This window comes from Odontesthes bonariensis, chromosome 15, assembly GCF_027942865.1.
Source record: "Odontesthes bonariensis isolate fOdoBon6 chromosome 15, fOdoBon6.hap1, whole genome shotgun sequence".
Lineage (NCBI taxonomy): Eukaryota > Metazoa > Chordata > Actinopteri > Atheriniformes > Atherinopsidae > Odontesthes > Odontesthes bonariensis.
The window spans coordinates 24,814,974-24,842,934 of NC_134520.1; the positions used below are offsets into that span (position 1 = coordinate 24,814,974).

At 40.6% G+C, this 27,961-nt stretch overlaps 2 protein-coding genes across 3 annotated transcripts; one reads left to right on the plus strand and one right to left on the minus strand.

Moving 5' to 3' along the window:
• The first annotated feature begins 898 nt into the window (after window positions 1-898).
• Window positions 899-17,344, plus strand: LOC142400614 (dipeptidyl peptidase 9-like). Of its 2 annotated transcripts, none has more exons than XM_075485653.1 (21): window positions 899-1,073; window positions 3,605-3,695; window positions 4,080-4,324; window positions 5,961-6,073; window positions 6,319-6,492; window positions 7,661-7,829; window positions 7,917-8,027; window positions 8,138-8,266; window positions 9,364-9,425; window positions 9,525-9,625; window positions 9,773-9,950; window positions 10,227-10,386; window positions 10,677-10,756; window positions 11,294-11,464; window positions 11,959-12,094; window positions 12,245-12,390; window positions 12,691-12,837; window positions 13,029-13,181; window positions 14,433-14,575; window positions 15,063-15,174; window positions 16,070-17,344. In XM_075485653.1, the coding sequence occupies exons 2-21, from the start codon at window positions 3,640-3,642 to the stop codon at window positions 16,160-16,162; spliced, it is 2,679 nt and encodes an 892-aa protein (XP_075341768.1). In that variant the 5' UTR covers window positions 899-1,073; window positions 3,605-3,639; the 3' UTR covers window positions 16,163-17,344. The 2 variants fall into 2 exon arrangements, with proteins under 2 accessions (XP_075341768.1, XP_075341769.1); XM_075485654.1 differs by having other exon boundaries at window positions 899-1,056.
• A 938-nt stretch (window positions 17,345-18,282) lies between these two features.
• Window positions 18,283-21,139, minus strand: LOC142400615 (angiopoietin-related protein 4-like). The gene is made up of 7 exons (XM_075485655.1): window positions 20,621-21,139; window positions 20,340-20,450; window positions 20,139-20,226; window positions 19,508-19,621; window positions 19,293-19,388; window positions 18,927-19,202; window positions 18,283-18,795 (listed from the first exon to the last, which is right to left on the minus strand). The coding sequence occupies exons 1-7, from the start codon at window positions 21,083-21,085 to the stop codon at window positions 18,635-18,637; spliced, it is 1,311 nt and encodes a 436-aa protein (XP_075341770.1). The 5' UTR covers window positions 21,086-21,139; the 3' UTR covers window positions 18,283-18,634.
• Window positions 21,140-27,961: the final 6,822 nt, after the last annotated feature.

Genomic DNA, 27,961 nt, shown 5'->3' on the forward strand with positions numbered 1-27,961 from the left:
ACATGTTGTTTAGTTGGAGGCACTGCAGCGGACTGATGGCATTTGAAGTATTTGAAGGCAATTTGAATGTGTTTAATTCATCTTCCATGAAGGAATCCCAATATCAGGATTGAGTGGTTTATGTTGAATTAAGTATAGTTTTTGGGAAAACGGGTCATTACAATACTTCTAGTCACAAATAGGTGTAAAAATGTCCCATTGAGGACTAATGTCTACAGGAAGAGATGAAAAACAACCACAAAACCATGCAAGTGCAGTTTGTGGCTGTTTTGCATCTCCGATTGTGTATCTTGCAGTTTACATTATTGTCTTAATTGATTTTGGGTCTTATTTTAGTGTGATTTTTGTGTGTCTGATCATCATGCACCTGTTATTTTGTCGCATATTGGTCAGGTTGCATCTCTTTGTAGTCGTCACATTTACTTTTTTTTGCCCGTTTTGACTCACATTTTGGTCACATTCCACTTTTTTGTTGCCATTCTTTGTTGCCATTTACATTTCTAGTACCATACTGTTTTAGCTTTCCTGTATATATTATATTTTTGGAATAAGATTAGAGGGGGGGCAGTTCTTGGCTGTGCCAATAAGACCTGTTTAGTAATCTGTCCAGAGTTTCAGCAGTTGTTATAATTAACATTTCTCAGACATGAACCTTTTAGTGTTTACTAAAAATGTGAAAGAAAATGTTAATGAGCAGCTCTGAAGCAAAGAAAGAGGCCATCGGTGTGTGTTCTGATGAATTTAACAACCTCTGTGGAAACAAGATATCTGATTATTTATTCGAAAAAACTTTTGTGGTGGCCAATATATGCTTCTGCTGTTTATTAAGAGATAGAAAAAAATAGGCAGAAAGTAACTTGACTGATCATATCCGGGTTAAAGGTTTAATTTTGTAACCTGTGATTCCTCCAAACTGCCTGTTTCCGCGTTGCTCGTACATTAGCATTAAGCAGCTACCTGCTCTCCGCAAAGTATTTCACTTGTGCTATTTATATAGACACTGGCCGTCATTTTTACCGCAGACTTTAATTCGACAGACGGATATACACTTTAAAGGTCTCTGGGCAGAAAGTGTAAGGCAAAAAACAAATGACATTTTGATCTTTTGATTTGTATCATCAAATATCTGCTCTCTCTGTATGTGTGTGTGTGTGTGTGTGTGTGTGTACTGTGCTAGCTAGCTTCTTAACGGGCGGCTATCTGGCGAATTCATATCAAAGAACGATATTCACAGTGGTTTTTTATTGTTGTTCAATGACAGTTTGTCAGATTTTATGGACAGAAAACACTTAACATCATGACTTATGTTGATCAATTAGCAACTTAAATCTGAAGCTTCACCAGCAGATGTGTCAGAACGGAAATAGTGAAACAGTTTGCTCCTCTAGCCGCTACTTATACATCGATGCTATATTATTCCTTAAAATGCAGAAACCAAAGAGGATGGTGCCAGAAATATAGGAGTTACGGGCAGTGTTCAGAAAACGTCGATGCCTTTTGTCAGCGTCTTATTAAAGCACCATGTAAGGAGTCAAATTTAATAAGTTCACTATAAAATATTAATTAAAAATAATTAATTGTCTGCTGTGGTCAACTGGTGTAATTTAAATCGCACATCAACGGGCACACATTCCAGTGCAAACTTGTACCAAACGGGCGATGTTCCTGCGTAGCACACAAGTGGAAACAGAAACAGAAAGCAGACGTATTGAGCAGAAAGTGTTGGTTATAATCAAGGATTAAAGCAGCTCAGCTGTATTTTCCACCTGTACACGATGAATAAGTGTTCTTGTGCTGTCTGAAGCGCGTAACATCTTTTTTTTTTAAAAAAGATACAAAATTGATTTTATTTTCCCAAATATTTTGCAACTGAAAGTCGAGAATGACAATGAAGCAAAAATTAAATGCAGAAGTTGAGGGTTTGTTCTGAAATAATCTCGGTTTTTATGGGGATTACGTTTTAATATATATCGTGGACCAATGAACAAAACCATATTATAAATGGGTTTTTTTTAAATAATCCTTAAAATGTTTTTCAAATAACATAAAATGTTACATGAAGACTTGAACCAACAGACATTACAAACAAACTGGTTTACTCCTTTGTGATGGGGTTTTTCTTTTTGCTTACTGCAGCTGTCTTCAGTTTGTTTGTTTATGTGTCTTCATTTCTATGTCTTTTGTCCTTATTGAGACAAATTCAGGCTGATCAGGAGTCAGTGACCTTCTTTACCAGGAAAAACTCTTGATTTTTGCTGTATGTTTTTTAGCCATAGTTAGCAGTTGTACAAAAAAATGCTGTTTCCAAACTGCTCTGACGTGTCTAAGTCTGGTCTAGTTTCTCTATTATTGAGGTTAATGAATAGTTGGCAGCTTGTGTGTTTGCTCCCACTAAGCCTTTTTTTTGTGGTCAACCAAGATGATGATAATGATGATAATGTTATGTCTACCCTCTGAAGTGTGTTCTTCACCTAGCTGGATGTTTTGAAGTGTTTTTCACTTTATCGGTCATCCACAATTGTTGTTTTCATTGTTCAGTATGCACCAAAGAGTTGGTTTGGCCACTTATAATGTTCCTGCTGGTTCTCTGTTCTTATTTGGCTTCAGCTAGTGGTCAAAAAATGACGTATTTCACTCGCAGTTTTCATTTGATTGCATTGTAAATGGCATGTTGCGGGTACACAATAACGGCTTACTAACACTGCACTTGAAATGGATTCCAGACCTTGTACTTGATTAACTAGTAAAGTACATAGTATATAATGAAGCAATAGCCTATATCTGCCCAGAAAACAGCTTTGTATAATTACATTTAAGCCCCTGAAGAGCTGTAATTCCTCAATTTATACACGTAAAATCTTAAATGTTAGGTGAATAGCTTAAATGGTAGGAATAGTGTCAGTGTCCCGATATGAAGACCAAATTGTGCCTATTTTTCGTATATATTTCAGAAAATTTTTGATTTATATATTTTTTAAACCTGGAAGTCTAAATACATGTCAAAATAAATAAATCACACTGATGTCTCGTACACAACCAAGAGATATTAATGAGCCAGAGAATCTCTCCCACTCTACTATAATCAGTTGTTGGCACATTTCTTGTGCAGATTGCTGCTGTTGCATTTTCTGGACACAAACTTTTCTATAACCTGCGCTTCATTTAGTCCCCAGGCTGCAGCAGAGCCCGAAGGATACATCCTGCCGCAAAATGTGGAGTACCGGTGTAAAATTTGCCACGGTTGTGACACAGGCTTTCAAGAGTCATGCATCTGACTCAGAAGCACGCAGCTGAAGTGCTGCAGTGAGCAGCTGAAGGTGCAGCTTCTCCTTGAAGCAGAATAGAGATGTCTGCCAACGGCGACGCTGCGCCCCCTCAGTGCCACTTTCACTGCTCTTAGCATGTGAGCTTAGCACAGGGTGTGATCTGCGCCGATTCCTGTCAGGTTATGATTATCTTGTTTGCTAGACCAGGTGTCTCGCTGCAGTTCCTGCAAACAGTTTCATATTTTATTTTTGGAACAAACCCCTCCCCCTCTTTTTAATTTTAATTTTAATTTTTTAAATATCTTTAGTTTTTATGTCTCTACTTTGGTGTTTTCCAGACTGTCAGGTCTGGTTCAAGGTTGTTGAACAGTTAATGCACAAGGTAAAGAGGCTGAAAATCGAGGACAAAACAGAAGACGGCCAGGAAAGGTAGGGAACTACATGAATTTGTTTCCAGTTTTTCATTTATTTAAATTTTTTTTTTATCGTAACCTCTTGAAAACTAAGCTTTCATTTACTTTAATTTCTCCTGGCTGTTTGGGATGAGTAGAACCAGATGAATATTAAACCTAAGCATTGCCTATAAAAGGACTTTTTAAAGAAAATAGTATGTCCATGTCCATGCCCAAAAAGATTAGAAAATGTTAGAAGCGTGTTCAGCTTAGTAGTATAAAATAATATGGTCAGACTGTGTGGCTTTGAGCTAAATGCTGTTCACACATTACAGTTTTCCTCAATTTTGACTTTCTGGTAGCTCTTAATAGAAATTTAAAGTCTGTGACCGTAGACTGATGTGAGCCGATCTGTCAACAGTGTCAGAGAGGCACTGGCAGCCATGACAGGCGTGGACGAGCTCTCAGACAGCACAGAAGTTGTAGAAATGGAGGACGTCAATCCCACCCAGTTCCAGGTGGAGAAGCACACGTGGGACGGACTGCGAAAGATCATCCACAACAGCCGCAAAAACACCGGCGTGGTTATCAGCAAGGCACCACATGACTTCCACTTCATCCAGAAAGACGAGGCCAGCCCGCACTCTCACCGCATCTACTATCTTGGTAAGGAGTGATCCCAGCAAAGGTCTGAAGTGATCACATGCCATAGCATAATGTCATTTTCTACGGTTGATGTCTGAAATGAGTAACTCCCAGCTCAGATAAGGTGCTGTTGGTGGGTCTTGACGTGCTGAAGTGCAAATTCAGTCACTTTGGGAGGTCGTGTGCATCTGTTAATAAACCGTGGATGCAGCTGGTGAGTCAGATTTGCCAGCTTGCATCTGTTCTCAAGCTCATTTGATTTGCAAAGAGCTGCGGTGGCTCTAGTCAGTGTGTGCTGGAGAAAATGTGGAGCTCAAACAGGGAACAGCGTTTTGCTTCGTGGACATCTTGCAGATTTATTTTGCTGCAGCTGAATTGGACAGAATTTTAGCAAAATGTCCGCGTTTCCTTTTTTTTCCCCCTGTACTCTGCTGTGTAGAACAGGATCTTGTAGTGTTTGATTGCATTTTCAGCTTAGTTTAGAAGTGCAACCGTATTAGTTTGGTTGTTGACTTCAACCACTTCCCATTCTTGAAAAAAATATCCATCCATGACATACCCAAAGTGACTGAGAGCTGCTCTAGAGCCACGTCAAGTAAATGGTTGATTTATTTTTATCCTTTTTAAAATAAAAATCTAATTTCTTTTCCTAAATGCTCAAAATCACTCTTAGTCGTACTCTGACTAAGATGCAGAGGATTGAACTCCTGTTTTACACAGTTTTTTTTAAGTATGTCCTGGGGGGGGGGGGGGAATCCAGTTGGCTATTAAAGCCTGTGAAGTTGTCTTAAAACCTCCCATAGTTTCACGTGTGGATTCGATCCAAAGCTTTTCACCATCACCACATCAAGATCAAGATTAGGCATTGTTGTGTGATGATGCAACAGCAATCTGTTGTAAAATATTGAGCTAACTATTTTTTTGGGCTTTAAGTTTTACTGAACTGGATTTTCAGGACCTTTATGACCATTTTTGTTGAGAAAATGTGGATCAGCCTTACCAGGAGGCTTTATGGGTAAGTTGCATCAGTCGAATTGGAAAAAAAATCTCAGTTTTCCTACGATATGTGGCACATGCAACCTCCTATGCACAGCAACAGTGTAAGAATGAAAATGTGTCAAACCGCTGATGTCCTGCTGGGGTTAACAGCAGTCGGACCTCGTTACTCTGCTCGTGCTTCTGCTTATTTTGCTAGATTTGTTGTTGATTTATTGCATCTGTTCATTCTCAAATATAATGAACCCAAACCTGATCAAAAACAGAACGAATAGATTGAAAAATACAGGAAAATCCACCTTCAGACTTTTCATCCTGTCAGCATGGAGGCGCTGTGTTTTCAGGTCGTCTGTCCTGGAGCGAGATTAGATCTTGAATTCCTTGAGAGAATTTTCTTGGTTTAACAAACAAACATTTACATGAACTCCAGAATAAACTCAGTAGACTTTGGTAGTCAGAGTTCATGATCACCATGACCTCACTTCGCCCCTTTCATCACTTTGATGTCATGATCAAGTCCCGACAGTCACAGTGCACACACGTTCCAGGTGCTCCCAATTTATCTCTTCTGATCTCATTGTGAGTTGAACCTGAGCTCATCTGCATGAGACAGTAGCCTTGTTATACTTACAGATTCTGGCTGTGGTGTCTGTCCTCACAGGAATGCCTTATGCCAGCAGGGAAAACGCCTTACTCTACTCAGACATTCCCAAGAAGGTCCGCAAAGATGCCCTGCTGGTTCTGTCATGGAAACCGATGCTGGATCATTTTCAGGTGAGGAGGGTTTTTGCAGGTCTAAGTTATTAGACCACATAGTGGGCGCGCTGTGCCGGGCCGATTATATAACAGCCAACTGGCCGCTGAAGACAGAGAAGAAGTTTTTGATACAGTCACATGATGATTTTCCTTTTGATTTAGTATGGTGAGGTTTTCCGCTCCCTGAACAGTTTCTCTTTGACCTCTACTCTGACCGGCCAGCGTTGTCACGTTGTTTGTCCTCCTGTCTCCCCTGACCCCAGGCCAGCCCTCACCACGGGGCCTTCTCTCGAGAAGAGGAGCTGCTGCGAGAGAGGAAGCGTTTGGGGGTGTCAGGCATCACCTCCTATGACTACCACCGACCCAGCGGCCTCTTCCTGTTTCAGGCCAACAGCAGTTTGTACTACTGTCGGGATGGCGGAAACAACAGTTTAATTGTGAGTTAAAGGACAGTTAAATCAGAATTCTTATCATAATTATAGACCTCCCATGACTGATTGGCTACAGCTCAACAATTATTGGCCAAAGAATGAGGCTTATAGAGTATTTTAAGTCAATTTATTTCTCTCTGGGTCCCCATAAGAATGTTTTAACTTGATAAAGTTGACAGAGCTCTTATTGTCCTCCCGTGTAGTGCCGTTCTGCTAATAACGTTTAAGCATGGCTGATGCATTGCTTGGCACAGTTCCATTCGACACCTGCTTTTTATTAGATAATATTTGTGCGGTGTATTTAAATATCTATGTATCGTAAATTCCGGACTATAAGCCACTACGTTTTTCCCAGGCTTTGAGCACCGCGGCTTATAATACGGTGCAGCTAATATATATTTTTTTCTTTTTTTTTCATGCTGCCAAAAACATTATGCCTCATAACATTAGACCAATAAAATGAACGATCACAGTTGTTCGATGAAATTGTACGATAAATCAAACACACTTACACTACTAAATTATTGCAAATCAATCATTTGTACTCACCCTCAACACGGAAAACAATCAAATAAATTTACATTTTGCAGGTTTTAAATTAAAGGCGATCAAAGACTTTTCCTGGTAGGCTACTGTCTTTTATTTTAACAGCCGTGTTACAGGCACTGTTCGAAAAAAAACCCAAAACATGTTTGTATTTGTGCGTTACCGGTATTTAAGTTAAAACCATCGGTGTTACAGGCACTGTTTGGGGAAAAAAAGCATTTGCGGTATGTATTTGTTTATGTTACCATACGCATTTAATTAAAAGTTTAAAAATGCTCACGTGTAACATCTTTCTGTGTAAATATCTCATATTATAATGTGGACACCCGCGGCTTATAATCCGGTGCGGCCTATACAATTACAAAATGGATTTTCTTTTTAAAAGTCCGGAATTTACAGGATTAATTTGTGTTTGTGGTAATTTGGTGTTTGGTGTCTTTTACAGAGTTGAATTGTGAAACTGCTTTCAGAGTACATATTTTATTTGCTTTAAGTGCTGTTCATGCATGCATGAAAATAAAACCTGTATTTTAGAAAATATCCGAAAAGAGCTAAGATGATGTATTCTGTCTGAGGCTGTGGCTTTAGGTATCTTAACATTTGCTGTTCTTTTTGAAACATTTTTCAGACTTCTCCAATGAATCCCACAGAGATCAAGAGCCAGAATTCAGGCACACGCATGGACCCCAAGATCTGCCCCGGGGACTCCAACTTCATCGGCTTCATCAACAACAATGACATTTGGGTGACAAATATAGAGACAGCAGTGGAGAGGAGACTCACCTTCTGCCATAAAGGTCAGGACTGGATCACGTTGACACCCTCAGCCTGCACTGAGTCTGAATCTCACAAAAGTGTTTCCGTTTTGCATGCTTTGGTTGTAGGTATTGATAACCCAAAGGAGGACCCTAAATCTGCTGGTGTGGCCACTTTTGTCACTCAAGAAGAATTTGATCGCTTCACTGGATACTGGTGGTCTCCAGCTGCTGCCGAAGGTGAACGTGACTTTGTTTTTACAGTTATTGACAATTCTGCTAATAATCATAAGACTGCAACCTGACTACTTTATTTTTTATAACTTTATTGTCATTTCTCTTTGGATTAGAGCCGGATGGTGGTAAGACTCTGCAAATTCTGTATGAGGAGGTGGACGAGTCTGAGGTGGAGATCATCCATGTCCCATCGCCAGCTCTGGAGGAGCGCAAGACAGATGTGTACAGATATCCACGTGCGGGTATGAAGACGCAGGAAAACTTCTTTATGGGATGCCCAAGTTATCTTGCCTGGGAATTAGAAGGACCTGAATGCTCATGTGTCATTTGCTCTGACAAATTGCCATCTGACCTCTCCTGAGTTGGTCAGTCACAGCTGTTTAACTCATATCAAGCAGATTTAATACTTTATTGGGCCAGTTGGTGGTGGATCATAGACTACATATATAGGAAAGACAAAGCAGCTGTGAAATCAACCATTGGTTTGAGAATTTCTGTTTTTTAACCCTCCAGTTCAGCTCTCGTTGCCATTTTTGTCACCATGTTTGTGGTATTGCACTTACAAGCACTTCCTTTTTGGCTTCCCACCTAACACTGAAGGATTATTTTGGTCTGCATCCATCAATGATAATAATTTGGCACCAGTTGCTAGGTGACGTAAAATATATGTAGGAATTAGTTAGTTTTTCCAACTGTAGACCAAGATTCAAGATGTATCTGCCAGTCTAATACTGATGTGGACAAGGAGTAGATGAACGGTTCATGATATTCATTCATTCAGATTCAACATCCCTTTTTTTTAAGCAACAGATACAAAAATACATAGATGAGCTGAAAACGTTGGAGAGAGTTGAGGTTCGTCTGGTAGCTGCACCTGAACAGAAACAGCTTCCAGGTCTGCCTCAAGCTGAGTAGGGAGCAGTTGAACAGTCTGTTGGAAAAAGTCGCACCAAGACTCACAAAAATGAGAACCAATGTCAGGCAGCTGATAAGCAGATTCAATAGGACGCATCAGGACAGAGCACTGCGTCCAGGTTAAACTTTTGTTTTACTTCAGTCACGTCACAACTTCGGCAGCCGATTCTTCCTTTCTACCTTACAGATAGAAAAAGAATAATGCGGATTCGGCAGCCCTTGCCTGCATGTTTAATTCAAAACCATCTTTCTAATGTTTATATATGCTTTTTTATTGTGTCATTCAGTCTGTTAACTGTCTGTGTTTATTTTTAGTATTTTTGCCCTGCTGTTTACTTGTTTCCCGCCCTTGTGTTTACATCTGTAAGGTTTGACAACTCTTGCTCATATTTTCAGGTGTAACTCTGAAAAATTTCATTTCCAGGCAGCAAAAATCCTGATATCACTCTCAAGATAGCAGAAATAAGGATAGACAATCTTGGAAAAGTGAGTTCTCATTATGTTGTTTATGCGCTGTTATGATACACTCGCAGGGCACACTTCGATGCTCTGTTCTTACCTGTGGTTGGTGCTGCTCTCTGTCAGATCGTCAGCACACAAGAGAAAGAGCTGCCTGTTCCCTTTACCAGCCTGTTTCCCAACATCGAGTACATCACCAGAGCCGGATGGACGAAAGACGGTCGTTAGTAAGTTTCTTCTCTAAGTATAAGGAAAAAAAAACAAAACAAAAAAACACCCACAGTCTCATTGCACAAGATTAGATAACATGGCAGCAGTGAGCTGTAGATGCTGAAGTTCCCACCGTCACAGCTCTTCCTCTCTGTGTGTGTCAGTGCGTGGGTGGTCATGATGGACCGACGGCAGCAGCATCTCCAGTTAGTCCTGCTTCCTCCTGCACTCTTCATCCCTGTGAGTCAGGACGAAGCCAAAAGACAGGAGAGCCTAGAGGCCCTAGGAGACACAGTCCAACCATTCATCATCTACCAAGAGACCAGCGATATCTGGATCAATGTGAGGTCCAACAGCACGTTTGTTTCAGGCTCTTGTTCAGCCGGTTTCCCACTTTAGTTTCCTCTCATGTCTGATGCAGATTTGATGTTTCTCATCCACGTGAGTCGTGGGGAAGCAGATTTGAACAAATAGCTGTGATGTTTGTGTCAGTTACTTCTTATTTGGTCGTCTCTGATGCAGTTTTCAGTTATTGTTACTGGAAAGGAGACATGCTTATAAGAGCAGCTTTTAGTTGGAAAAACGACCAAAAACTTTTATTTTTGTTTTGTACTACAGGTCCACGACATCTTCCATCCTTTCGCCCAAACCAGTGATGATGAGATCACCTTCATCACAGTAAATGAGTCCAAGACAGGCTTCTGCCACTTGTATAAGATCACGTCAGTGTTACAGCGGGGCAGCTTTATCTGGGCTAAAGGCTACACACACTCTGAAGGTAACACCACACGAAGAGCACAGGCTGGTGTCACACAAATAAAATTTCAATTCAAAGTCTAAAACCTACAGTTTACCTCAACCATTACTGTTAAAATTGTGTTGTTTCCTCAAGGTTTTAATAAAGATTCATTTTATTTAACGGCTGTTTTTGCTGTTTGTGCAGTCTATATTTTTTTAAAAAGTAGATGTGCGTCTGTGCTGTTTTAGCTCTCATTTCAATGTTAGTTGGAGTTTGACGCCTCATTTGGTCAGTCTGCTGACGTGGCGTTTTTGCTCCTCTGCCATTAGATGATTTCAGGTGTCCAGTGAAAGAGGAGGTGACAGTGACCAGTGGAGAGTGGGAGGTGCTGGCTAATCATGGAGCAAAAGTGAGTTCAGTGTTTACAACTAATGCAGATGACTTTAATGATTTTACAAATAACAATTGAAATGCGCGACTTGTTGGCCACATACATGTCCATCGAATCCAGACTGTGTAGCTATTTAAAAAATGATGTTTTCTGTAATTGGTTTACGAGTGAAGAGACAATGATTAAGATGTTGTTTAAAGCACAATTATAAATAAGATAAGTACACAAATTCTATCCAAAGTAAAAGAGAAAACAGGAAAGCTGACTTCTTGCTTATGTGCAAACATGTGGAGCTAAGATGGAGAGATGTGTTTTGTAACTTGTATCACCATATTTGAATGTGTGAAAACGAAAACAAATGAAATCAAACAAGTAAGTCCCAGAGATAGCGGGCCGGGTACTCTGTGTCTGCAACCAAACTTAACAATTAGAACTTGAATGTTTCCATTGGATATTCAGTAAGGCACGCAGAAGGTGGTTACACAAGTTACAAAACTGACCCCTTTCTCCTAGTTCTGCAAAGACAGTTTTTCTTTCTCTGCTCTGTTCGTGCAGCGTTCGTGCAGTCCTCAGATTTGGGTGGACGAAGCGGCAAAGCTGGTTTACTTCCAGGGAACCAAAGACTCTCCTCTGGAGCACCACCTGTACGTGGTGAGCTACGAGTCGCCGGGGGAAATCGTCAGACTCACCAAACCCGGCTTCTCCCACAGCTGCTCCGTGAGCCAGGTATCCCAGCACGAAATCATACCTCTCACTGTGTGCTTACATGAGTGACTTCATTGTGAGTAAATAAAAGTACGATGGCTGTTTTCATTGGCAGCAGAAAGTTCCATGGGTTATCTAACAGTAGTAGTAGTGTTTCCAGAGCCAGTAGAACAGTTTAGCAGCTTAGTGGGACAGCCCATTTGTTTGTTGACATTTGAAAATGTTAGTTTTATCCAGCTCTGATGGTAAGAAGGCTTTTCACTGACCCCAGCTACAATGTTTTGCAGGCTGTTTTGGAGCCTGTTTGTTTCCTCCTCTGAAAGAATCGGATAATAGGACCATTTTTGATGTGGTATTGGTGCAAAGTATCATCCTCTAGCGTCACTAAAATAAAAGCTTTGCTCTCAGCTTCTTTTCAGTTATTCTGTTTTTGTTTTTCTTCGTGGATTCAAACAGAGACGTTAAAATGCTGTGTACACTGATTAACGCCGACTCGTCTCTTTTCTTTCACACAGACATTTGACATGTTCATCAGCCACTACAGCAGCTTGACCACCGCTCCTTGTGTTCACATCTACAAGCTGATGGGCTCAGACAGCGACCCCCTGCACAAAGAGCCTGAGTTCTGGGCAAGCATGATGGAATCAGCTGGTACTGATTTGATGTTAACATTTAAACCCTGTTAGGCAGCCATATTTGATTGTTGGCATTTCAAATATCTCTGCTCCTCGTTGAGCAAAGACTTCATGATCACGCGACATAAAGGTTATTTTCTTTTGTGCTGTTTTTCTTTGTTCCCAGGATACCAGTTTGACGCCACCCCTCCAGAAATCTTCAGCTTCACAGGGAAGTCGGGCTTCGAGCTGTACGGCATGTTGTACAAACCACAAAACGTGGTTCCTGGCAGGAAGCATCCCACTGTTGTCTTTGTCTACGGCGGCCCCCAGGTTCAGTCTTTTTCCATTTCAATCCTGTGAAACAATAAGGGATTGTTTTATTTATATATTTTTTAAGTATTCAAGCAGAGTATAATTGAACTCCATCGTTGTAAATAGATTAGTTTATTTGGTCAGTCTCCTTGTGTATTTTACAGCTGTGACGGTATCATAGCTGTTTTACTCAGTGGCAGATGGCCCTTTTTCGGATTAAAGAGTCTGTGGTTTTGCAGTATCAGGCAGCCCAGTCTAACTTTTCCATGTTGTCAAGTGGATAACTCATATATAAACATACATGTTGTGTTCTTTCAGGTGCAACTAGTAAATAACTCTTATAAAGGAATAAAGTACCTGCGGTTGAGCACACTGGCGTCTCTTGGCTACGTTGTGCTGGTTATCGACGGGCGGGGCTCCTGCCAGCGAGGACTCAAGTTTGAGGGAGCTGTTCAGGACAAGATGGTAAATGTAACATTCAGCGTCCATATCTGAGGAGCTGAGAGTGACAGAAACAAACATACAGAGATCTAGTGACCTTTAACAGTCTCTCTTTGTACTGTACTGAACAGAGATCTGCTCCATGTGCACATGTTGAGTCTGAATAACAGTAGAGGATGTTGTAATGTGTGAAAAATCTGCTGTTCTCCATCCAGGGTCAGGTGGAGATTGAAGACCAGGTGGAGGGTTTGCACTACATAGCTGACAAGTATAAGTTTGTGGACCTGAGTCGCGTTGCCATCCACGGCTGGTCATACGGAGGCTTCCTCTCCCTCATGGGCCTCATCCACAAACCTGACATATTCAAGGTCAAAACTACAAACTTCTACTTTTTTATAGGGGATTTTTTTTTTTTTTTTTTTTTACAGTTTACATATTCTGATGTAGCAGCTGATGGGTCAGTGGAAACATGCAGTTTAAGCAATTTGCCTCTATTCTCGACTTGATTTTGTTAACCCTGTGACATGTATAAATGGAAACAAGTATACTAAAGCAGGAGCTACGCCCTAATAGCTACTTTAGTTGCCATTTCTGTGCCACTATGAATAGCTTTACCCTTAAAAGGGATGTATTATGTCCTGTTTTTCACAAGCTTCCTGAGGGCTTAATGAACAGTCTGTGACATGCTTTGGTCAAAAATAATACAAAAGGCAGCACAGCGACTTCCTTTTCTTCCATAAATTTAAACCTTTATTCAGGCAGATCATTTTGGAGTATAGAATGACCCACTAGACTCTGCTCCTCTCTTCCTCAATTTGTAACTCTTTTAAGATCTGTTTTACTCAGTTACCCCTGGAGCCCGTCGTTCTTACGTTTTGCTCCTCTGCAGTTCGACCGCGGACATCTGACACACTGCTGATCCCTCTTTTAGGCACAGCCTCGTCACAAGTCATGTGTTGGAACAGATCGAGTTGTTAAAACAGGCACTGTGGAATGTAACTGCCGCTGCTTGGTTGATAACACCACTGAGAACTCGTGTCATAATAACTCGGTCACATATCGGCTCCATAAACTCTGGACCTCACATTCACATTAATGGTATCATTTGAACTTAATATCAAAGCAAAGAGCTGTAGCAAAAGATTTCAGCTTCCCATTTTCGAGGTACAGCAAATGCGGTGTTGTGTGAAGCTGACGTGGCAGAGACGATGAGAAAATGAGCTGGTTAACTTTGTATAATGACATAAGTTTCTGCTGCAAATCATAATGACTCACCGAGTGTCATATTTTCAGCCATATGGGCCCAAAAATAAAATGTCTGGGTTGTTTTCTCAAACCTTTTTGAGTCGGCAGTGGTGTCAATGCCCAAATATGTTAAAGATGCAAAAAAGAACGAAAAATAATGTTTCCATATGTCCCTTTTCAGAAATAACCATCATTGTCATCAGAAATGTTTTTGAAACTCATATTTAATTGAAAAAGCTAAAAATTATCTTCATAACTCTCAAAACTTGAAACAACAGATTCTAAAATCCGATGTCGATGTTAGCTGCAGCTTTCAACTATTTAAAAAAAACTAATTAAAATAAACTTTGTTTGTCTTCCTGTCTGTTTATTAGGTTGCCATTGCAGGAGCTCCGGTGACATTGTGGATGGCCTATGACACCGGCTACACTGAGCGGTATTTGGACACACCGGAAAAAAACCAGAAGGGATACGAAGAGTGCTCAGTCGCCCTGCATGTCGACAGGCTTCCCAGCGAGTGAGAGCTGTTCTTTTTGACTACATTGTTATGGGGTTTTTACTCCTTTCTGTGTCTATATGGTATGTTTCCATCAATGTCTTCAACAGATAAACCAGCAAACACCACAAATCGGATCCAATAAAGCAAATATTTTGCTCATACGAAGCAGCAGCTCTTTGTGCTTCCAAAGAATAAACATGGTCATTACTTGCTGACATAAAGGAATAATCCCAACATACCCATTTGAAAAGATTCCTGAAGACATCTCTCCATGTTAGTCTTGTATGTGGACAGAGCAACAAGTTTAGTTTCATTCTTCTTCCTTTTAGTTTTATTTCCAAGTAGCAGCCACAACACAACCTGCAGCATGTAGCCTAGCTTATTTGCTCTCCACCAATTATTGGATAAGCACTTTATGTGTATTTTCAGATTCGCTTGACACTTGCATGTATATATGGTATAGAAGTACAGAAACTAAGAGTGTGCATCTTTGTGCTCTACACAGGCCCAACAGGTTGCTGATCCTGCATGGATTTCTAGACGAGAACGTGCACTTTTTCCACACTAACTTCCTGGTGTCTCAGCTCATCCGAGCAGGAAAACCATACAGCCTGCAGGTACGATGATTCACTGATGGGTGTGGGCTTTAGTTAAGACTGATAAAAATGGTTTTAGACCGAAGGACGTATGAGAACAATGAAAACCACGCTAATGTTTGTCATGTAAGGAACATTTTTCCTGTAAGACCCCAACATTTGATCTTTTAGCCTTTAAGCTAAAGTTTTGACTTTGGCTGTGTTCGAAACCGCATATTACATACTACATACTTCCATTCTGCATACGGCATACTCATCGATCAGACAGTATGCAGAGCGTTTACCCACAATTCATTTCGCTCCTGCTCGAGCCGAAATCAGCCGACTTGAAGCTGATTTCACTTAAGCTCTAAACTCTGTAAACTTTAGCAACATTTTCAGACGAGAAAGTAGTCGTTTAGATCCCCAACGTGTTGAAAACCTGACAAAATACCGGCTATTTACAATTTTGTTCCGACGAATTCGGCGCTACTAAAGCTAGCCGCAGTGAGCAATGCACTTCCGGTTATTTTCACAAAATAAAATACCCATTGCCTTTTATCATAGGGAAAGCCATTACGATACAATTGGTGCTTTTGTTTTGAAAACAAGAAGTGAACCTACCCTCGTTGTAGCTAGCTTGAAACTGCTGTTTTGACAGGAAATGACGATCGGCGACGTCACGTTACGTTGCATCTTGGGTAGTTTGAGTATGAGTAATAACCTCATGATGCATACCCAACATTTAGGAGAATCTAGTATGCATCCGGGAAAAAAGTCAGTATGAGTAGTAGGAGTAGTAGGAGAAGTATGCGGTTTCGAACACAGCCTTTGAGTTTTGTTTGGGGTCGTGGGGGGAAATCTAACATACTGGAATCCAGCTGATCCCACAACGACTGAGCACGTTTGTCTGTGGTGGTGTTTCCCATCCCTCCAGGTTTATCCCAACGAGCGCCACAGCATCAGGTGTCCGGAGTCCGGAGAGCATTACGAGATTACGCTGCTGCACTTCCTCCAGCAGAACCTCTGATAAGCTTTTCCACACACTGACCTTCGTCTGCTCACCTCCTTTTTCACATTCCACCTGTCATCCAAACCTGTCATTATCTCTGATTTCGCTTGAATTTTTTTTCTGTAAGCTTTTGAATGCAAGCTACGCCAAACCTTGTCTCACCTCGCTAGTTGATCCTTAGTTTTAAAGATTCTGCAGCATGAAAAAACAAAAAAAAAACATTCCTTAATCATTACAAGATTAAGATGTCAATATATAACCTGCATGAGCAAGAACATCATCACACAGGCTTTTTGTAGCCTTTGAGCTGCATTTGACCGTGACGATTGATGGATTGCTTGAGGCCCCAAACCAGGAGAGGGCGCTATTCACTTAAAAGGAGCAGGGGTGGAGCTTTCTGGGGCAGTAGTGATGGTTCTTTGAGGAACAGCAATGATTCGTGTTTACAATTATGCTTGCTGCACCAGAAACAGGACAGCATCATTAGCAGTGGAAAAAATATTATGTGTGGACCTTCTTCTCTCTTTTCTTGTTTGATGCCATTCCTTTTTTTTTGTGTGTGTGTGGAATCTAAGGTATCACTGTTCTCTTTGTTGATAAACACTGGTGTGAAGTTAGCAAATGTAAAGCTCTTTAAGAGCCTATGTGCAACTCTTAACACTTTGTAGTGTTTTTACTTTCAGATTTGTCTCGTGTGCTGTCACAGATTATTTTATATGTGGTTATACCAGAAAAAAAAGATTCATGCAGCATTTTTATCGGGTAAAATTATGGGCAAAAAAAAAAAGAAAAAGAAACAAAACCTTTTGTGGGTTCTTAAGAATTCATAGACGGTGGAAATATGTAGCGACCTGTTGCTGTTTCTCTCGGTCGTTTGCTTTAACTTTCTGAGGAGCTTCTCTTTTCTTCTGCTGCTGAGGACCTTTGCACAGCACATGTCTGCCTTGGTGCCAACAAACTGACCTATAAGATGACGATTGACAGAATTGTTGGCAGTCTGAGGTGCCTTGAGTTTAAGAGTTTAAGAGCACCTGCTCACAAATGAATTTATATCAGGGAATCTGTCACAGGATCCATGACAATAAAATGCCTTGTTACTGTCCGATGAACATCTGTAAGATGAGCTACCATGATCTGTACATGGTGAAATGTACTCTCAGATATTGAAGAAATAAACAGAAGTGAACAATCTTTTTCAAAGACTTGTTTTAAGGTTATTTATTTCTTTGTTTACAATAAGATTTCAGTGATGATGAAGTGGGAAATAAAGCTGAGAGGGTTCAGACAGTCGTGTATGGTGAGTTGGCTGTTTTGATACGTTTGTTTGACTCTAACGACACAGAGCCAAAACAGGATAAAAGTTATAGGATTAGAAACAAATCAAATTTAATTATCCCGGTGAATAAATAAGGAAGTTTGAGAGACACAAAGTTATCTAAAAACTACTCATTTAGCTTGAAGAGTTTGGAAATCTGTGCCACTTATAACACTCTGCATCAGGACTGGGTTGAAAAAGTCAAATTTTCATATCAAACCTGTTTTTATTGGATGGTTTTACATCTGTTCCGGAAATCCAGTGCAATCTTTTAATATTTGCATTTTCCTGTGGGTTTATAAAGCTTTATCCCCAGCAGTCTCAGGTGGTAAGATGAACCTTCCTCTTTCATATCCAAGAAAAATTCATATTGTTGCTGGATCTTTTGGGTCATGATTGATGATGATTCACACAGAAAAGCTCCTTATTGTAGCGGTGGTGATGTGCTGCAGGGGTTGCTTTAAGCTCTTATAACTTCATTTTCGCAGCATATAGATTCATTATCACTGGCTTTTACCTGATCCACATAAGTCTTTGAATCTACATGTTTGGTTCGGTTTGAAAGGTGTAAATGTAACTGTGGAAAAAGTGCCTGGCTGCTGAGGTACAGATGATGGAGCTTTGGATCTTTTTCTCCACAAAGAAAACTTTGCACCAAATCGATTAAATGCTTGAAATGTAAAGCAATGGCTGAACATCTCATGATTTAAGTGTCTCATCTGTAATTCAGAGCTTATCTTAAAATATACAGCTTAACTGATTCAAGTGTAAAATCTATTTCCATGTCTTTGTAAACACAGAGAAAACACAGAACCGGCCTTTCTTTATAATTTAAAATGTTTATTTTCAACCACTTCATACAAATAGGTTTCAAGTTGTGATCAAATGTTTAAAGTAAAAAACTGTACAATATTAATGCAAATACATATTAAAACCCTCATAAAGGGAATAATGTGACGGTCAATGTGACCGAACGCGTCCACTTTAGACATTGAGTTCTCATATGCATTGCATATAAATATGTAATCCTCAGTGCGTCAGGAGGCCAGTAATGTGCACATTGCAGCTCCTGCTTTCAGTTCATCAGTAGTTCAGCATCAAAGTCTAATACTCATTTTCTCTGGTTTGACTTCAGTTTTTCTGCGGTCAGGTTTTTCTGAGACGCTGAGACAGGCTTATTGGTTCAATGATGCCGGTGCGATCTTGAGAAGAGTGGTCTTCAGAGAGCTGCTCTGTCTGATCGACCAAAACATCGCTTGTCTCCGGTGATGCTTGGGCCGTTTGGGATATTTCCCATTGAGGTTTGATTGACCACAGCTGCTGAACCACCAGCCACCTGCAACAAAAAGGAGCATTTTTGTAAAGGGACTGCCACCAAAACTCTCAATTAAAGTCTGTCTTTTTTGGGGTGTGATTTGGGTGAATTTTGGGTGAATTTCAGGAACGGTTTTAAAGAAGCAGACATACCTGAGAGCAGCTCAGCACAGTTGATGTCTGCAGAGAGATCGTTATCTCTGTCAGCTGTGGAGAAGGGAAGACCAGAAGCTCCAGTGGTCATGATTTTCTCCTGATCCCCAGACTCCTGCTCAAGGTGAAGAGCGAACACCTTGTCCTCGCCGTCAAGCTGGAATTTGTAACGAGCATCCTGCTGCTTTCCAGTTTCACCAGAGAGCTCCACCTGCAGGATGTACTGGCCCTGTTTGGAGAGGGAGTGGATGTTGTCCAAACCCAACCAAAACTCGCCTGAGAGATAAGAAAATATACCATTATTTTTCTTGAAAGCAGATCAATTATGCACATTAATCTTATCCTCTGATGGAAGTTTAATCTCACCATTGAGGCTGCCGAAGCCTGTCTTGTAGGTGTCCCAAAGCTGGTTGAAGTTTTGGGATCCATCCTCACGTTTCTGGATGATGGTCCATCCACCGTCTGCACAGAGAACACCAGAAAAAAGTTTAGGTCAAGATGCAATCTGCTTTTTTGTTTAGATAAAAAAAATCTCCACTTTGACGATTATCGACACTGATCAAAGTCACCGTCTGACTCACCTGAGGTCATTTCACAGAGGACGTTGAAGGGCTGTGAGTTCTCGGGTTGGATCGTGTAGACGCCGCTGGCTCGCTGCCCTCGTACAAACAGGTCATGACAGTCTCGGGTCAAACCTGAAAACAACAAAGCAAAGAAAACTCAATCAGATGCTGTGACTTGCTGCAGACTGGTACAAGATTATTTTTTAATCAGTACTGTACAGTGGGTGTGTTTTAAAAGCTGTTGTCCTCTTTTTCTCTGATCTTTGGACTGCATTTTAACAGCTCTGCCAGCATGTCAAAGATTATATAGTCAGGTGCAAAGGTGAACAGATTTGCTCTTATGCCACTTTTTGACCCATTTCTAGCTTGTGCATGCGTGCCCTCATATCTGGTAGTAAAAAAAAGGAAAAGAAAAGGAAAAAGCCATTTGTTGTTGGTTGTTTTTCTGTCCATCTTATGTGGCTCCTTGTCATTTCGTGTAGACTACAGGATGAGTGATTGGAAGTCGAGCTTTATCTCTGTTAATGTTTCAGCTCTCCAAAGGTCTAAACTATTTTGGCAGCTGTCTTGTTAAAATTGTCAATCATTTAAGGTGTTCCCTGCTACAGGGTTCAGTTTTTTTTTTAGGTTAATACAGTAGAAAAGTTACCTGATTCAGCTTGGATGTGCTCGACCCCGTCCCTCAGTGCCATCTCTTCGTCTCTCCGTTTGTGTGATTTCATTCTTTTATGTGCAACCTGCAGAGAACGCAATCACAAGATTAAACCACCTCCATGTCAAAAACACTAACCAAAACTACATCTCTGTGAGGCAGTCTTGTGGTTTCAGAGATCGTATTCTTGTAACTCACCTTGGCCTGCAGGGCTTGCAGGTGCAGATTCTGTTTCTCGAGCTTGTCTTGCTGCTGCTGGATTTTCTCCACCAGATGGTCGATACGTCTGTTCTGAGCTGCCATCAACCTCTGGAAACAGCAGGGGGGGGGGAAATCACATCAGCTTCACAGCATTGAGGAAGACGTGCAGATGCTGAGAGACTTCTGTTTTTTTTTTTTTTTTCTTTTATAATATTGTAGATTTCAATATCTGGTTTAGGAAGAAGCTCACAGAGCATGAAAGCACTATTTTTGCTCACCTGAATGAATGAAACTCCTGCGTGATCGCTGTCATTACTATCCAGCGCCGGCCCTGTCAGCACCTCATCCAGTCTGTCCATCCTGGAGTTGATGTCCTCCGTCTGCTTTTTCACCTCCCCCACGTTCACCTTCACCTCATCAGCTAGCTCTGCCAGCAGCCTCTCCTTTTCCTCCACCTCCTTAATTCTGGCTTTCAGAGATTCAGCTTGCTCCTGCTGCTTCCTCTCCAGCTCAGCCATTGTGCTGTTGAAGGCTTTCAGTTTGCCGTTCACGTCTCTCATCTGGGCTTTGGTCTTGTCCACATGCTCCTTGAGGCCCTGTCCAAGCTGCAGAAGGCCATGGGCCACCACGTTCACATCGTCCCAGGAAGCCTGTTTTTCCCGTCTTCCTCTCTCCGCAGGGAAAGCGGTTCCTGCGTGCACCAAAATGGTCAAGATGAGGATGAGAAGCTGTGGCATCTTCATCTTTGTATCTTTGGCTTTTTCTGAAATAAGCGTTTCTCGTGTCTCTGTCTGTTGTGTGCCTCTGAATGGCATTGTGAGGTTTTTATAGCTCGGCACTGCGGCTGAGAGCTCCTCTGATTGGATGTTTGAAGGTGGAGGAGGAAGGGGGTGGTGTTCAGGGGTGGGGAAAGCTCTTTATAGGAAGGACTTGGACCATGATGTAATCAATAAAAGGTCTAAATTTCTAGTTAAATATTTAGTAATGCAGGAATGTGATTGTTTTTTGTTTTTTTTCTGAAATGCTCTCTCATATGTGACAGATCTGTGGCCACCCAAGTTATCAAATTAGCCAATGTGTGACTGGAAATTTAAATATTATAGATCACTGTCCCCACAAAACATCATTAAACATCTTTTTTGTTGTGTTGCAAAAAAAATAAACCCCAAATATATTGCACTTCAAACTTTGCAATCCCGAGAAATCTTACAAATTTGGGATGTTAGAACCCAGACATTTAGCAGTATAGGATTAGTATCAGACAGTATTAATCTGATAAAGGAATCAAGGCATCATTGTAGATTTAATTTGTACTTAAAACACTCTTTGCCCTGCATTAACAGGCGTCATTTGTTTATCTCTTTCAATCTTACAGACGCAAACAGCCACCTTCAACATGCATGTCTTATCCTTAAACTGTACTAATTTTACATCCTTAACACAGTTCATTGATAACCGAAATCACCAATGACTGAGGTTTTTTGACCTCTCAAGTGAAAACACAGATAGCTGGAGTTTGCAGTTTATCTCTGAGAGAAGCAGAAGCCGTTGCTGAAAGAGGAATGCAGAGGAAAATTCAGACGGAGGAGTCGCTGTGAGAAGTAGGGGAAAGGTTAACCCTCGGGGCTTTTTACTCACTCATTCCTGACAACAGAATCCTACAAATCACACACATGCACACTCCCAGACACTACACACGTGGTGTCCTGACTGGAATACACTGAAACACATACTTTACATGTTGGCATGTCACGGCTGTGGAATTTCCCTCTGTTAATTCAGTTCATTCTTTTTGTCACGATAGATTAGCTGACTGACAAAACATTATTTAACCAAACTATTTTCTGTTGGTGTTCATTTTTCTTTGTATAGACATTTCTCTCAAGTTTAGATTTTCAAGAGTATGTTTGAAGAGGTAGAAAAAGTTACTTCACTTCTTTCTTTCCGGGACATGAAAAGTTGTAGCCTACAGACTTTTACGAGCTGCCTTTGAACCAACAGAAAACTGGTTTGGTTCTTGTTTGCACACCAGTTTTGTGAAAAACAGAGTCATGGAGGTTGTTTTTCATTGGTTTAATACATGCCCACTCATGCCATCACGATTCTCATTTAGATGTGAATGACATTTCTCTTTTTCTTTCTGAGAATCAATATTTTAGGTCCAGAAACAAACTATATACGTTCGGGCAAGACTCAAACAATGAAGGTCCCACATCCATCCCTCCAATGACTGTTGAGACGTCAAATAGATAAAGTTTTGGGATCAGTAAACTCCGTCATCTGGGGAGCATGAATATCTGCAGCATTTTGAATTAAGCCATCTGATGCATTCATTTTCTATATCTGCATTATCTTATACAGAATCTGGAGTCTATCCCTGTTCACTGTCGGCCGAGAGGCAGGGAACACCCTGTACAGGTCGCCAGTCCGTCGCAGGGCCAAACGAGACAAACAATCACGTAAACCACCCTACAGTCAATTTAGAATCAATAATTAACCGAACATGCATGTTTGGTACGTGAGAGGAAGCCAGAGTTCCCGGAGAAAAAACATTGCTTGTAAAAAACATGCAAGTTTCCACACAGAAAGGCCAAGGCCAGGATTCCAACCAGTAACCTTCATCAAAACCAGTGGGGTTCATCCTCTGGAGAGCATCAATGGTGACAAATTCAAATCAGTAAATGAGATATTTCAGTCAAGGTAGAAATTAAGTCCTGGCAGAATAACACTGCCACAGAAGCGTGCAGTCATTAAAAACAACAAGTTTAAGTTGACTTAAGTGATTCAAGTTAACTGGAATCACACATCAACACTGTGTTGTTCTGGTGCAAAACAACATTCTTCGCTGTCTGTCTTATATACACACCCAACAGATTTGCCTGGCAGGCATTTCAAATGAATCTACTTGTAACCATCATGACTCAGAACCATCATGACTCAGGTGGCTAAAGAGGAACTATAATGCACAGTGAAACAAGTAGTCGCATATATCAACCCAAGATTCCCGGTATAACTGTGTTCCTAACAGCTTCTGGACAGTTATCTGCTTTGATGTGCTTAAAACTCTTTCTAAGGTCAATTTAAATTCTTTCCAAGTTTGTGCAGCCTAAAATCTGTGTACTGCAGTGGGGGAGGATTTTGTTCCCACATTGGGAACATCCCCACTCCTTCTGGTGTTCCAGTGCACGTACCCCTGTCTGCAGGCTGCTGCAGTTCTGCACGTATGTGCTCGAACTTACTGCCCTCAGCTGACGTGAGGCAGAGCTTTGTATGTGCAGCCTCAGACTGACTCAGAGTTACAAAACGCCATTCCCATCCCAGCTGTTTAAGGACACAATGTTCGAATGAGAGAGGAGGTTACGTTTGGAGCTTGCACGTCTGGCCAGTTACACAGCTAATTCCTCTAAAGTTGAGGAAATGTGGAAGAAGTGAGAGCAGCAGGATAACTGAGGAGGTGTAATCTCTGAAGGGTTGGGCTTTGTATTCTGGTTCACATTTGTGGTTGTGTGGTCATTAGTAAGAGAAAGGAAAAAAAAGGGATGGAACAAAGAAATAGAAAGAAACTGAAAAAAGAAAGAGAGGGAGAGATTGGAAAGAGAACAGAGAAATTCAGAAAGAAAAAGAAAGAAGTTCAAGAAAGAATAAGGGAATTACAGAAAAAGGAATAAGATGAAGTAAATAAATGAGAACAAAAGAAAGAAACAAGTCTTGTCTTGAAAATGAATGACGTTATAAAAAGTAGTTTTACATATTCCTATTAATTAGCAGCTTACTTTTTAGGTCTGAATTCAAAATGTGACTAATGCTGATTTTCCTTGTGCCTTATGATTGTTTGGTAGGTGATTTTTGTCAGTGTTCTTTAAGAAAAAAAAATATATATTTGTGTTGCTCTCATCTCCTGTTTGGTGGCAGATTTAACTAACGAGCCATTCGGGTTATTTAAAGTCAGGGTAAAGCAGAAAGAAACATGCACTCTGAGTTTCTCACATTAAAGTAAGGTGTCTAATCAACCACCCAGCCAAACATGAGACACCAAGGAAATAAAAATAGGATCAAAACTCATACGAAAATGAGCAGCGTTCTCCATGTTAGGCCACCTAACTCTGCCCACATTCAGTTTGATTGGTTGGGGTAAAGAGGCAAGGTTACGAGTAAGTGAGTGTGGACTCTAGAGTATTATGATAAATTACTTGAATGTGGGGGTAATTGGATGGTCCACCTTCTCACAGGTTGCAGTAAGAGGCTACTTGCTGAATTAACATTGTGAAATTAGACAACTTACATTTTCATTGCAGGCGTGTTCTGTGAAAATGATTCAGCGGAGATGACGGTACAGTGGGAACAGAGAGACCCAAACTGGTTGTTGTAGTGGGTTATCTGTGAATCAAAGTGTCTGTTAATTTAAGCTGTCTTCAATAAAAGTTTGTTAAAGAAACAGGTGAAAAATGAGTCGGGTGTTGGCAGTGATCATCAACTTTCAACCACTGTGACTCTGCATTTTCAGTCCTCAAACCTCCATGCTACACTGCTGGTTCTTCACAAAGTCGGTCCACAGAGTGTTACTCCAGTTCGTGTGTGAAGCTTGGCCCTTCAATCCCCCAGCATATGCTTCTCTGAGCTGGTGTTTTGCCAGATTTGGTGAGGTGCCACATCTCAGCTTCTTGCTTCAAAAAAAGAATTCAGTTGTCCATTATCTCATTATTCCTCTACAGTTTAAGTGGTCAGCCAAAGTTCATCTAATTCTTGTATCCAGGGAAGATGCTTTTCCATGATAAAGGTGGAACAGTTAGCTCGCTCGTTGCAAAGATACAGAGTTTATTTTGGATAGTTTAAGGCTAATGCACTGTAGAAGGCCTATTTATAAGATTATAATGTTAGGGGTGGGATCAACCTTTTCCCCTTAAAAACTCACTCTACTCGAGCTCCACTGCGTCATGAAGCTCTGATTTTAGACCACACCAAAAAAATCCTGAACAGAAAATCACTTTAAAGCAATTAAACAGTCCAACTCCATGATTCAGAACATAGTTTTAAAAATTGCTTTAAGAAACTAATTGTTGAGCACATCTCTGAACTTGCTTTGTTTCAGTGATTCATAGTTTAACATATTAGCTTCTTGTTAATCATAAAACCTAATCAATTTCTTTAAAGCTGCACTGATCCTTGTTTTTAATATCTCTGATAGGTGTATCTGGGTGCGTGTCTTTTGTCTTAATCAGCGCATTGTTATGGAGCTGAGGAAGCGCGCTGAGTTTAGATTTATGTGGATGAGCAGTTTATGTTTTTCCTAAAAGCTGAAAAGCTTTTCAGTTTTTATATTGGTTGGTGCTGATTGGATCAGCTCGAGAGATTTGATGTCCTGATGTTTTGGTGTCTGTGGGCCTTCACCATCAAAATGTTAAACTATTTAACGGTTTTTCTCCTGGGGAAATAGATTCTGCTTCCGCTGTGGGCATTTTGTATGTAATCTGAGACCCTGACTGCATTGGACAAGGGTTCCCCATCCTCACGAGACCCCGTTGAACCCTTCTTATGACTGTCTTGTTTTAAAAACAGCAACATAACATATGTGTGTAGTGGGCTTAAGGAGATTTAGGACCAGAGCTAACACACACACACCCACACACACACACACACAGCTGCACGAGTCACAAGGGTCCACGCTATGAATAGGCACGTGCTGAACGTGCACTGCGTACAGATAATTTCACTTTGTGAAAACACCAGGTCACTCGTTTCCTTCAGCTCTGTGGATTTTTCTAGTGACTTTCAGCTAATTAGGTTTTTTTTTTGTTTTTTTTGTCTCAACCTCGTTGTTTTAAACTGCCATTAGAGTTGTTTTTGACCCTTAAAACCCGCATAACACAATCAATTTACAAGCAAACATCAGGCAAACTAACAGGTGAACAAAATTATCCAAATATTTCCCTCAGGGTGTATGCTAAAGACAGCCAAAAGAGAAGTGAACATGTGACACGCAACAGTTGCAGTGTGTAATTTACTCACATGTTCACCATAACAACCTTAAAAGGTGATAAGTCAGTTTGTCTATAGATTGAATGTTCCCACTTTTTTGACTTTGAAATATTGATCCTGTGTGGACTCTGGTTGCTTTAAAATCTTTGCACCTGAATGTACTCCATCAAATAAAACAATGAAACCAAAATTCAAGTCTCAACCCTGCACTTTTTCTTAGTGATCAGAAATGAAGGATACTTTTAAGCTCCATCTGTGTAAGTTTTTGTTTAAAACTTCAGTTTGCACGTCCATATACTCTACTTCACCTCAGCACTTAATCATGCATCTTTGACAAAGATCAAATATATTTGCTGATTGTGTTGATTTCATTGTTGTCTTAGGCTGTAAAATTATGATTAAAAATAGCATAAAACAACAACCGCATCGTCACAGAGCTTGGTGACACTTACTCTCTGGCAAAACACAAAAAAACTGTTTCCAGGAATCAGATTGTGGTCATCCGTAGATTAAAAGTCTCAACGGGCCTTTACTAAAACAACAACTCAAACCATTCTTTAACTGTTCATGATTCTTGACGAGGACACAACCAGACATGTTCCTTGATGCGTGTGTGCATGCATGCGATTCCACAGGACGGTGGGTTTTAGGCACCAGTGGGTTAGTATGTCAAAGGTCGGGGCGTTGTTACATGTCTGGTATGTTGCATCAACCTCTAGCACAGCTGGAGGGCCAGAGCAACACAACTGGACCCTGAACCTGAGTTAAAAAAACACGCAGCGGACGGAGCAGATGTTATTTTTAACTTGTATCGTGATCTTTAACCTCAACTGTTTGCGTAGTGATTATCAGTAACCTCAAATAGCAAACACAAGAAATTCAAAAAGAAACCAGATGGCGATACTGAGATTTGAGATCAGTTTGGATAATATAGAGGATGACAGAGAAGTTAGTGAAGCTATTCTGCCTGTTTCCGTTTGTAATGAGGTTTAATGTAGCTAAAAGCTGCTGAAAGCTGTTTCTGTGTGGACTATATTTATAGGTTAAGTACAGGAAAATAAAGCCTACAAAGTACATTCACCTCTTTACAAAATGAACCTGTTTAAATTGAAAATGATTCAAAGTTGCTGTGTTTGTTTTCCGAAGCTAATAGAGAGTCCGGTGAGAGCAGAGAAGCTTTTTGTAAACAGATCACTGTACTTTGTAGACTTTATTTTACTCTATTTAACATTTGCTATTATGTTGTGAAAAGATTTGATTGTGGTATAAAATTTTTGGGCTTTTAAACCTCAAGTTCCACATTGGAGTTTTCCTCTTCCAAAAAGGCTGCTTTTGAACTGCCTGACATCTCATTTATAGCCCAGGTTTTTGCTTCCTTTACTTGGCCAGTTTGGTACACCACAAACAAAGAATTAAAAGCTCAAAAACCTCAACCTCTCACAGTCGGCCGGTTTTGGCCAATAAAGGGACGTTTCAACGATTGGAACTCTCTTAAGAGACTAGGGACTCCAGGGACTCGTACCTCCTGCATTTCCACCACAGAGACCAGGACGAAACAAAGTACCAGGAACTTAGGTGCTGTTTACACATACCCGGGTATTTTGATAAACGCATATTTTCTAACCTTCGTTTGCAAAAAAAAA